This window comes from Nerophis lumbriciformis, linkage group LG24 (genome assembly GCF_033978685.3).
Source record: "Nerophis lumbriciformis linkage group LG24, RoL_Nlum_v2.1, whole genome shotgun sequence".
Classification (NCBI taxonomy): Eukaryota; Metazoa; Chordata; class Actinopteri; order Syngnathiformes; family Syngnathidae; genus Nerophis; species Nerophis lumbriciformis.
The window spans coordinates 37,062,501-37,075,303 of NC_084571.2; the positions used below are offsets into that span (position 1 = coordinate 37,062,501).

General features: G+C 39.9%; 1 protein-coding gene across 1 annotated transcript in view; it reads left to right on the forward strand.

The window, feature by feature from the left end:
* col5a3a (collagen, type V, alpha 3a) overlaps positions 1 to 12,803 on the forward strand; it is a 223,546-nt gene that overhangs the window by 104,109 nt on the left and 106,634 nt on the right. Inside the window, exons 28-32 of the mRNA XM_072916024.1 lie at positions 7,236 to 7,289; positions 7,559 to 7,612; positions 7,690 to 7,734; positions 7,860 to 7,913; positions 7,986 to 8,030. Of these exons, the coding sequence (XP_072772125.1) occupies positions 7,236 to 7,289; positions 7,559 to 7,612; positions 7,690 to 7,734; positions 7,860 to 7,913; positions 7,986 to 8,030 (252 nt within the window). The remainder of the gene's footprint in view (positions 1 to 7,235; positions 7,290 to 7,558; positions 7,613 to 7,689; positions 7,735 to 7,859; positions 7,914 to 7,985; positions 8,031 to 12,803) is intronic.

Below are 12,803 nucleotides of genomic sequence, written 5' to 3' on the forward strand. Positions count from 1 at the left end.
TCTTTTGAGCTATTTTTAGAACAGGTGTGAACTGGTCCTTACGGGCTACCTGGTGACCGCGGGCACCGCGTTGGTGACCCCTGCCCTAGTATATACAATAATATAAACCAAGTCATTGTATTTCATTTAGGATTATTTCATATCTTCATTTAAATAAAAATATATTTTTTATCTTTTTTAGATACAGTCAATAAATAATGTGAACATGTATCATAACATGGAAATCTAAGAGAACGTGTTGTGGATGATTGTGGACTGGGAATTTTTTTTAATTTTATTTTTTTACACATTTTTATAAAAAAAAAAGTTTTTCCGACGTACTACATTTTAGACGATTTCTCTTCTTAGTTATTATTTCTCCAGCTGTAGAAAAGAGCCGCTCACAGGGCACAGAGGAGGCGTCAGTGCGACACAGTTCGCGTATCGGTCACGTGACCAAAACAGCTCATGATCGGTCACGTGACTTTCTAAAAGCGGTACGCGCACCGACACAGGGTTTTGCTCTATGAGCTCGACGCATGCGCCGATGCATCGGTGTTGCCGGACCCATCACTACTGCCAACTACTCTGGTTTTCCCGTAATTAGTACGGTTTTCATCAACCTATTCCGGGTTACGGTTGCAGTAATAAAAAATACGGTTTTTCATTAATTAAATTATTATTATTTTTTTTAAGTTTTATTCACGAAATCGCGTAACAACAATGACAATCGACACTGCTTCCCGTAACTTCCAACGAGCCATTCCGAATGCCATGCGCGAGGCTATTTATAGCACCGCTGCCAAGCACGAGGCCATTGTTTCCAAACGAGCGAACGATCATGGAATCAGCCGGAGAAAAATCGCAAACGAGTCTTAAACCGAAAAGAAAACTGCAGTCATTCCGTGAAGAATATTCAAAAGCCTATCCGGGAATAATTATCTGTTCCAAAAAGGGTGAAAACTACGCGAATTGCACCTTGTGCAGACAAGATTTTTCGATCGGACACGGAGGAATTAGCGATGTAAAAGACCACGTTGGGACAAAAAAACACAAGTCTAATGCCGTTGCTAAATTTGGATTTTAGCCACAAAAAGGTAATGACACCAATGTTATCTATTGGAATTGTTTAGTACTGTTATACTGTTAAAAGTGTTTATACTATTTATGCTTTCAAGTCCAAGTTGAAGAAATCTTGTTAAATGTTGACAGCATAACTACCAAAATACAGAAGTATGTCCTTAATATTTTTGCAGTGCTATTTCTGTTGAAAAGTTCAAATGATTACATTAGAGATGTGATGTGCCACTTTTCAAGTGTCTGATGGCTTCAATTAATTTTCATTAATTTTTCATATTTTGAATTCTTTTGAAAGGCTTACAAAAAAACTACATTTGAATTGTAATTCCATGCTATTGACAGGACTATTAATTTTAATGAAGTTACCTTACCATGTTTACAGTATGATAATTGTGATAGAAATGTGAATTTTAGGCACAGAATATGTTTTACAATTGAACAAGGCAGTAGATTATACAAGCTTGGACAGAAAGTTAATATTGACACCAATTTTTTTTTTTTATGGAATTGTTTAGTACTGTTTTACCATTTGTTTACTGTAAAAAGTGTTAATACTGTTTATACTTTCAATTAACAAATTGAAGTCTTGTGAAAGGTTGACAGGATAACTGGCATTAACTGTCAAAATAATTTCAAACTATTGAAGTTAGCTTACAGCAGTGGTTCTCAAACTTTTTTTGTCATCCCCCACTTTGGACAAGGGGGAGTTTTCAAGCCCCACCTGCCCCCATCGCCCCAACAGAGCCCTAATGCCAAGCTTTAACATTTTCAAATTTATTGAACATCAAGTTGTATACATTCGAACTCAATAACATAAAATAACATTAAGTTCAATAATAAATAAAATAACTGTGCAGCTGTGGTATAACTTGCATCAAGTTCAATAATAAATAAAATAACTTGCATCACGTTCAATAATAAATAAGAAAAACTGTTATAACTTGCATCAAGTTCAATAATAAATCAAATAAAAGTGTTATAACTTGCATCAAGTTCAATAATAAATTAAAAAAAGTGTTATAACTTGCATCAAGTTCAATAATAAATCAAAAAAGTGTTATAACTTGCATCAAGTTCAATAATAAATCAAAAAGTGTTATAACTTGCATCACGTTCAATAATAAATCAAAAAAAGTGTTATAACTTGCATCAAGTTCAATAATAAATCAAATAACTTGCATCAAGTTCAATAATAAATAAAACAAAAGTGTTTTAACTTGCATCAAGTTCAATAATAAATCAAATAACTTGCATCAAGTTAAATAATAAATACAATAAAAGTGCCACCTTCCTCCCGTTCCTCGCGCCCCACCTGTCATGTCTCTATTCCCCACCAGTGGGGCGCGCCCCACACTTTGAGAAACGCTGGCTTACAGAATAAACATGTCAATCAACCCATATGATTTTTGCTGTAATATTTTTGTTTTGAAAAGTCACTGTGACTGATAGAAAAGTGATGGTTTTAGCAACATTTTAACCTGTCTGAATGCAATCAATCATTTTGCGTCGGGGGGCGAAGTGAACCCCCCGCCAGGACTTTGTCCTGGACCTACCGGGGCCTGCGGCCCCTGGACCCTGGCTACTAGGTTTTTCTGATTTCAAAAGTTGGCAGGTATGAGTTCATATATTTTAGCAAATGTCTCCATAAGAAACAATGGAAGTATGAGTAATAAGTTCCAGCCTCGACAAAGGTTTTAGTAAAAGTTTGTACTTTTTGAACACAACATAAGGCGCTATATAGTACTGTATATCATACAAACATAACAAGAAGGAATGTATCAACTTTCTATTTAATAACAAAGCTCAAACAACAACATCTAGCTGAACTCGCCTCCACCCACACACACTGTCACTAGCCCTGTGGTGCACTCACACTTTGCAATCACAGAACTCCTTAACTTTAACAGCCAGGTCGCTACAATGATTAGGAATAAACATAAAATCCACTTTACATGTCGGTTCATCTTTTTTGCGTGCAGCGGAAGGGAGGGGGAGAGGAGAAATGTACCGTATTTTTCGGACCATAGGGCGCACAGGATTAAAGGACGCACTGCCGATGAGCGGGTCTATACAGGTCTTTTTTCCATACAAAAGGCGCATCGGATTATAAGGCGCATTAAAGGGGTCATATTATGATTTGTTTCTAAATTTAAAACACTATTTTGTGGTCTACTCACTATTATGTTAAATCCACTATGGACTGGACTCTCACTATTATGTTAGATCCACTATGGACTGGACTCTCACAATATTATGTTAGATCCACTATGGACTGGACTCTCACTATTATGTTAGATCCACTATGGACTGGACTCTCACTATTATGTTAGATCCACTATGGACTGGACTCTCACTATTATGTTAGATCCACTATGGACTGGACTCTTACACTATTATGCTAGATCCACTATGGACTGGACTCTCACACTTTTATGTTAGATCCACTATGGACTGGTCTCTCACTATTATGCTAGATCCACTGTGGACTGGACTCTCACTATTATGTTAGATCCACTATGGACTGGACTCTCACTATTATGTTAGATCCGCTATGGACTGGACTCACACTATTATGCTAGATCCACTATAGACTGGACTCTCACTATTATGTTAGATCCACTATGGACTGGACTCTCATTATTATGTTAGATCCACTATGGACTGGACTCTCACAATATTATGTTAGATCCACTATGGACTGGACTCTCACTATTATGTTAGATCCACTATGGACTGGACTCTCACTATTATGTTAGATCCACTATGGACTGGACTCTCACAATATTATGTTAGATCCACTATGGACTGGACTCTCACTATTATGTTAGATCCACTATGGACTGGACTCTCACACTATTTTGTTAGATCCACTATGCACTGGACTCTCACACTATTTTGTTAGATCCACTATGGACTGGACTCTCACTATTATGTTAGATCCACTATGGACTGGACTCTCACTATTATGTTAGATCCACTATGGACTGGACTCTCACACTATTATGCTAGATGCACTATGGACTGGACTCTCACACTATTATGTTAGATCCACTATGGACTGGACTCTCACACTATTTTGTTAGATCCACTATGGACTGGACTCTCACACTATTTTGTTAGATCCACTATGGACTGGACTCTCACTATTATGTTAGATCCACTATGGACTGGACTCTCACTATTATGTTAGATCCACTATGGACTGGTCTCTCACTATTATGCTAGATCCACTATGGACTGGACTCTCACTATTATGTTAGATCCACTATGGACTGGACTCTCACTATTATGTTAGATCCACTATGGACTGGACTCTCACTATTATGTTAGATCCACTACGGACTGGACTCTCACTATTATGTTGGATCCACTATGGACTGGACTCTCACACTATTATGTTAGATTCACTATGGACTGGTCTCTCACTATTATGTTAGATCCACTATGGACTGGACTCTCACACTATTATGCTAGATCCACTATGGACTGGACTCTCACACTATAATGCTAGATCCACTATGGACTGGACTCTCACTATTATGCTAGATCCACGATGGACTGGACTCTCACTATTATGTTAGATCCACTATGGACTGGACTCTCACAATATTATGTTAGATCCACTATGGACTGGACTCTTACTATTATGTTGGATCTACTATGGACTGGACTCTCACTATTATGCTAGATCCACTATGGACTGCACTCTCACTATTATATTAAATCCACTATGGACTGGACTCTCACACTATTATGTTAGATCCACTATGGACTGGACTCTCACACTATTATGCTAGATCCACTATGGACTGGACTCTCACTATTATGTTAGATCCACTATGGACTGGACTCTCACACTATAATGCTAGATCCACTATGGACTGGACTCTCACTATTATGTTAGATCCACTATGGACTGGACTCTCACAGTATTATGTTAGATCCACTATGGACTGGTCTCTCACTATTATGTTAGATCCACTATGGACTGGACTCTCACTATTATGTTAGATCCACTATGGACTGGACTCTCACACTATTATTCTAGATCCACTATGGACTGGACTCTCACACTATTATGTTAGATCCACTATGGACTGGACTCTCACACTATTTTGTTAGATCCACTATGGACTGGTCTCTCACTATTATGTTAGATCCACTATGGACTGGACTCTCACAATATTATGTTAGATCCACTATGGACTGGACTCTCACTATTATGTTAGATCCACTATGGACTGGTCTCTCACAATATTATGCTAGATCTACTATGGACTGGACTCTCACACTATTATGTTAGATCCACTATGGACTGGACTCTCACTATTATGTTAGATCCACTATGGACTGGACTCTCACTATTATGCTAGATCCACTATGGACTGGACTCACACTATTATGCTAGATCCAATATGGACTGGTCTCTCACTATTATGTTAGATCCACTATGGACTGGACTCTCACTATTATGTTAGATCCACTATGGACTGGACTCTCACACTATTGTGCTAGATCCACTATGGACTGGACTCTCACACTATTATGTTAGATCCACTATGGACTGGACTCTCACTATTATGTTAGATCCACTATGGACTGGACTCTCACTATTATGTTAGATCCACTATGGACTGGACTCTCACTATTATGTTAGATCCAGTATGGACTAGACTCTCACAATATTATGTTAGATCCACTATGGACTGGACTATCACACTATTATGCTAGATCCACTATGGACTGGACTCTCACACTATTATGTTAGATCCACTATGGACTGGACTCTCACACTATTTTGTTAGATCCACTATGGACTGGACTCTCACACTATTTTGTTAGATCCACTATGGACTGGACTCTCACTATTATGTTAGATCCACTATGGACTGGACTCTCACTATTATGTTAGATCCACTATGGACTGGACTCTCACTATTATGTTAGATCCACTATGGACTGGACTCTCACTATTATGCTAGATCCACTATGGACTGGACTCTCACTATTATGTTAGATCCACTATGGACTGGACTCTCACAATTATGTTAGATCCACTATGGACTGGTCTCTCACAATATTATGTTAGATCCACTATGGACTGGACTCTCACACTATTATGTTAGATCCACTATGGACTGGACTCTCACACTATTATGTTAGATCCACTATGGACTGGACTCTCACAATATTATGTTAGATCCACTATGGACTGGACTCTCACACTATTATGTTAGATCCACTATGGACTGGACTCTCACAATATTATGTTAGATCCACTATGGACTGGACTCTCACACTATTATGTTAGATCCACTATGGACTGGACTCTCACACTATTATGTTAGATCCACTATGGACTGGACTCTCACACTATTATGTTAGATCCACTATGGACTGGACTCTCACAATATTATGTTAGATCCACTATGGACTGGACTCTCACACTATTATGTTAGATCCACTATGGACTGGACTCTCACACTATTATGTTAGATCCACTATGGACTGGACTCTCACACTATTTTGTTAGATCCACTATGGACTGGACTCTCACTATTATGTTAGATCCACTATGGACTGGTCTCTCACTATTATGCTAGATCCACTATGGACTGGACTCTCACGCTATTATGCTAGATCCACTATGGACTGGACTCTCACACTATTATGTTAGATCCACTATGGACTGGACTCTCACTATTATGTTAGATCCACTATGGACTGGACTCTCACACTATTATGTTAAATCCACTATGGACTGGACTCTCACACTATTTTGTTAGATCCACTATGGACTGGACTCTCACTATTATGTTAGATCCGCTATGGACTGAACTCTCAGTACTATGTTAGATCCACTATGGACTGGACTCTCACTATTATGTTAGATCCACTATGGACTGGACTCTTACAATATTATGCTAGATCCACTCGACGTCCATTGCACCGGTCGCTCGGGGGATGGGGGTCCCCTCCAAGGTTTCTCATTGTCCCATTGAGTTTTTCCTCGCCCTGATGTGGGATCTGAGCCGAGGATGTCGTTGTGGCTTGTGCAGCCCTTTGAGACACTCGTGATTTAGGGCTATATAAGTAAACATTGATTGATTGATTGATTGATTAAATAAGGATGCAATGTCCCCCCAAAAATACTTTTATGCAATCTCTCTTTGAAGGGTCACCTTGGAGTGCCAGGACTTCCTGGATACCCGGGACGTCTAGGATCTAAGGTACTATAATTTAGCATTCGTCGCGACTTCCCAAATGGTGCACGTCTCCGACTGGATTAAGACTAACATGATGATCGATTGGCTTTTATTAACAGATCATTAGGCGCCACCATTTCATCCCAAGCTGATGAATGTTGTATGGAAGGCCTGTGTTGTCTCATGAATTAGATTTGCTATAATTTGATACACTAGTTAATTATGCATTGATGAGACGCCGGAGGCGGCGGGTTGATGGAGCGAGGCTGATTAACCTCTTTGCGCCTCTCCAGGGATCAGTTGGCTTCCTGGGTACGGGCGGAGCCCCCGGAGAGAAAGGACGAAGGGTGAGAACTCCCTATCATTTATGACTTTGATCATTAAAGAGGGCCGATAATAAACTGGCAACCTTTTCTAAATGCAGGGTCCAGCTGGCCAGGCAGGATCCGGAGGTCAAAGAGGTCCTAATGTGAGCTAAGTGGATATATGTTAGGGTTTTTATTGCTCCTGTTAGATACACACAGTTAAACTGTTAAGCCACTCTTGGTCATTTTCCACCTTGAGCTGAGTTATTGCTCATCTTCCTCTCAACAGGGTGCCAGAGGAGGAAGAGGAGCGAGAGGTCCCACTGGGAAGCCTGGAGATAAGGTGCTGTGGGGATCCATATTTAGCAAGACGGAGTGTTTTCGTTACATGAACTTCCTTTGTTTGTTTCACCAGGGTTCAGCTGGACAAGACGGTACTCAAGGATCCCCCGGAGAACAGGTCATCTCTTGACTCATACTGTTGCCATAATACTACGATAATTGTATTACTACTGTAGGGTTGTACGGTACACCGGTACTAAAGTTAAAAAGTTAAAGTACCAATGATTGTCACACACACACTAGGTGTGGCGAAATTATTCTCTGCATTTGACCCATCACCCTTGATCACCCCCTGGGAGGTGAGGGGAGCAGTGGGCAGCAGCGGTGGCTGCGCCCGGGAATCATTTTGGTGATTTAACCCCCAATTCCAACCCTTGATGCTGAGTGCCAAGCAGGGAGGTAATGGGTCCCATTTTTATAGTCTTTGGTATGACTCGGCCGGGATTTGAACTCCCAACCTACCGATCTCAGGACGGACACTCTAACCACTAGGACACTGAGTAGGTACTAGTATAGTACCGCGATAATAATGAACCATATTCGGTACCAGTGACGTGCAGTCACTAGAGGCAGGTGAGGCCCCGCCTCACCTGCCATCATGGAAAGAAAAAAAATGTAAATATAAAAAAAAATAATTAAATTGTTATATGTATCCAGTGATTATACTATAAAGTTATTTTCCATTTAACTTCACCAATTTTAGATTATTTTTATTTAAAATAGCTGAATTTTCACATTTGCCGTTCAAATACTGAGAAGAGACGGTGCGGTGATCAGCAGCCAGTCGAGGCACGTCACTCAGTGCCTCAACATGGATTGCGGACTCGGCTAACTGCTGGCCTGCTGTGCAGTGAGACCGTATTGCTATATGAATTATATTATACATTTCCATAGTTTAGTTAGCTGAGGTATATAATGTACAGTGTATTTTGTCAACAACTGTATGTGTGTAAAGTATTTCTTGTGCTGAGCGATCATAAAACGGCTGCAAAAGACGCACTGGCTGAGGCTCGCCTCCTGCACCCCCGCCGTAGAATGCACGGCAACCCCTGACGGGAGTGTTATATCAACTAAAGCCCACACTTAAACTTTCCACGTGCAAATTGAATCTATTTAAAAAAGTTATTTCATAAGAAGCCAAAAAGTGCAAAAACAATAATGTTCGTGTTGGAGGAGTTGTGAATGACTGCAGGGCCACAACATTAGGTACACCTGCAGACAGCAGGTGTACCTAATTCACAACTCCTCCAACACGAACATTATTGTTTTTGCACTTTTTGGCTTCTTATTAAATAACTTGTGTAACCTATTTTTATGGGCTTTCCTCTTTGTGATGTTAAGTTTCTGTTATGCGCTGTTATACAGTATATGCCTTGAGCTCTTATTTTGAAGGCGCTAAGAGCGGAAGTGATGACACGTTGGAGTGGAGCGGAAGTTTTTGAAAGAAGGTAAATAAAGTGGTCCTCGTGTAAACTGGAGCCTCCGTGTTTGTTATTTTGTAGTTTCATACAGTATAGGCGACATTTATAAACCCTCGGTTACACTTTTTAAAATAGATTCAATCTTGCACGTGGAAAGTTGAAGTGAGGGCTTTAGTTGATATAACACTCCCGTCAGGGGTTGCCGTGTATTCTACGAAATTTGTCCTCTGCATTTGACCCATCCCCTTGCTCACCCCCTGGGATGTGAGGGGAGCAGTGGGCAGCAGCGGCGCCGCGCCCAGGAATAATTGTTGGTGATTTAACCCCCAATTCCAAGCCTTGATGCTGAGTGCCAAGCAGGGAAGAATGCTGGTATGAGCTTTTAAACATAACCCGTTAACTGCTGCCAATCAAATGGTGAATAAGATACTCTTTAGGGTTCATATGTTTGTAAATCTGACTGCGATGAAGTCAGTGCCTCACCAGCCATCAACCTCACCGCACGTCACTGTTCGGTACTATACCGCCTCTAAAAAGTACTGGTCCCCGCCCCCGTTTTTTTATATCAGGTATGACAGTGCGTCGTCGCCAAGTCATGACATTCCTGGTTTTACGAGCAGAGGAGCATGTTCGGCAGCGCACACACACAGAGTACTTAAAAGCAGACACAGTGTGTAGACAGAAAAGGGAGGACGGACGCATTTTGGCTTAAAAACAAAAAATAAAGGTAATACAGGATACCAGTATTAGTAAAGTAGTAGTACTATACCGCCTCTAAAAAGTACTGATCCCCTCCAGAAAAGGGAGAATGGACGCATTTTGGCTTAAAATTAACAATGAAGGTGAAGATATACCACGGCTTTAAGACATGGCTAACTAGCTAGCGGCTAACGTCCATCCGCAGTCTGCAGTGTTTTAGCTACTTCTAAATCCGTAATCCTCGCCTCCATGGTGACAAATAAAGTACGTTTCTTACACGTATCATTATCACTGGAGGACGAGGAATAGCTAAACATGCTTCACTACACACCATAGCTCACCGGGGTCACAATGTAAACAAACGCCATGGGTGGATCTGCACCTGACATCCACTGTCATGATACCAAGTACAGGAGCGTATCTAGTTGATACCACTATGATTACATCGACATTTTTTTAGCATCACAAAATCTTTTTTCGTTTTTTTAACATTTATATTATGTTTATAAACTCAGAAAATACATCTCCGAACACTATAAATATGACCAATGTATGATCCTGTAACTACCGTATTTTCCGCACTATAAGGCGCACCGGATTATAAGGCGCACCTTTAATGAATGGCCTATTTTAAAACTTTGTTCATATATAAGGCGCACCGCATTATAAGGCGCATAGAATAGACGCTACAGTAGAGGCTTGGGGTTACGTTATGCATCCCGTAGTTGCGAGACCTGTTGTGGCTCAATATTGGTCCATATATAAGGCGCACCGGATTATAAGGCGCACTGTCAGCTTTTGAGAAAATTGGAGGTTTTTAGGTGCGCCTTATAGTGCGGAAAATACGGTACTTGGTATCGAATCGATACCCACATTTGTGGTATCATCCAAAACTAATGTAAAGTATCAAAGAAGAGAAGAATAAGTGATTATTACATTTTACAGAAGTGTAGATAGAACATGTTAAAAAGAGAAAATAAGCAGATATTAACAGTAAATGAACAAGTAGATTAATAATTCATTTTTACAGCTTGTCTTTTATAATGTTGACAAAATAATAGGTAGATAAATGACACAATATGTTACTGCCAGTGACGTGCGGTGAGGTTGATGGCTGGTGAGGCACTGACTTCATCACAGTCAGATTTACAAACATATGAACCCTAAAGAGTATCTTATCCACCATTTGATTGGCAGCAGTTAACGGGTTATGTTTAAAAGCTCATACCAGCATTCTTCCCTGCTTGGCACTCAGCATCAAGGCTTGGAATTGGGAGTTATTAAATCACCAAAAATTATTCCCGGGCGCGGCGTCGCTGCTGCCCACTGCTCCCCTCACCTCCCATGGGGTGATCAAGGGTGATGGGTCAAATGCAGAGGACAAATTTCATTACACCTAGTGTGTGTGTGACAATCATTGGTACTTTAACTTAACTTTAACTTTACACATACAAACTGTAGCACGCAAAAAAGCACATTTAATTAAAAAAAACGTTATTATGGTCTTACCTTTACTTATAAAATAAGTCCATGAGCCGCTGTTGTGCTGGATTAATGCACCCCCTGACGAGAGTGTTATATCAACTAAAGCCCTCACTTCAACTTTCCACGTGCAAGATTGAATCTATTTAAAAAAGTGTAACCGAGAGTTTATAAATGTCGCCTATACTGTATGAAACTACAAAATAACAAACACGGAGGCTCCAGTTTACACGAGGACCACTTTATTTACCTTCTTTCAAAAACTTCCGCTCCACTCCAACGTGTCATCACTTCCGCTCTTAGCGCCTTCAAAATAAGAGCTCAAGGCATATACTGTATAACAGCGCATAACAGGAACTTAACATCACAAAGAGGAAAGCCCACAAAAATAGGTTACAAAAGTTATTTAATAAGAAGCCAAAAAGTGCAAAAACCATAATGTTCGTGTTGGAGGAGTTGTGAATTAGGTACATCTGCAGTGTGCAGGTGTACCTAATGTTGTGGCCCTGCAGTCATTCACAACTCCTCCAACACCAACATTATTGTTTTTGCACTTTTTGGCTTCTTATGAAATAACTTTTTTAAATAGATTCAATCTTGCACGTGGAAAGTTTAAGTGTGGGCTTTAGTTGATATAACAATTCTACGGCGGGGGTGCAGGAGGCGGGATTACTGGAGCCTCAGCCAGTGCGTCTTTTGCAGCCGTTTTATGATCGCTCAGCACAAGAAATACGTTACACACATACAGTTGTTGACAAAATACACTGTACATTATATACCTCATCTAACTAAACTATGGAAATGTATAATATAGTTCATATAGCAATACGGTCTCACTGCACAACAGACCAGCAGTTAGCCGAGTCCGCAATTTATGTTGAGGCACTGAGTGACGTGCCTCAACTGGCTGCTGATCACCGCACCGTCTCTTCTCAGTATTTGAACGGCAAATGTGAAAATTCAGCGATTTTAAATTAAAAATAATCTAAAACGGGTGAAGTTAAATGGAAAATAACTTTATAGTATAATCACTGGATAACAATTTAATAAAAAATATTTTTACATTTTTTTTCTTTCCATGATGCTTCCTTACTAATAAAAGAAAAGTTGTCTAGTATGTTCACTATTTTATTTAAGGACAAACTTGCAATAATAAACATATGTTTCATGTACCCTAAGATTTCTTGTTAAAATAAAGCCAATAATGCTATTTTTTGTGGTGCCCTTTATTTAGAAAAGTATCGAAATACATTTTAGTACCGGTACCAAAATATCGGTATCGGGACAAC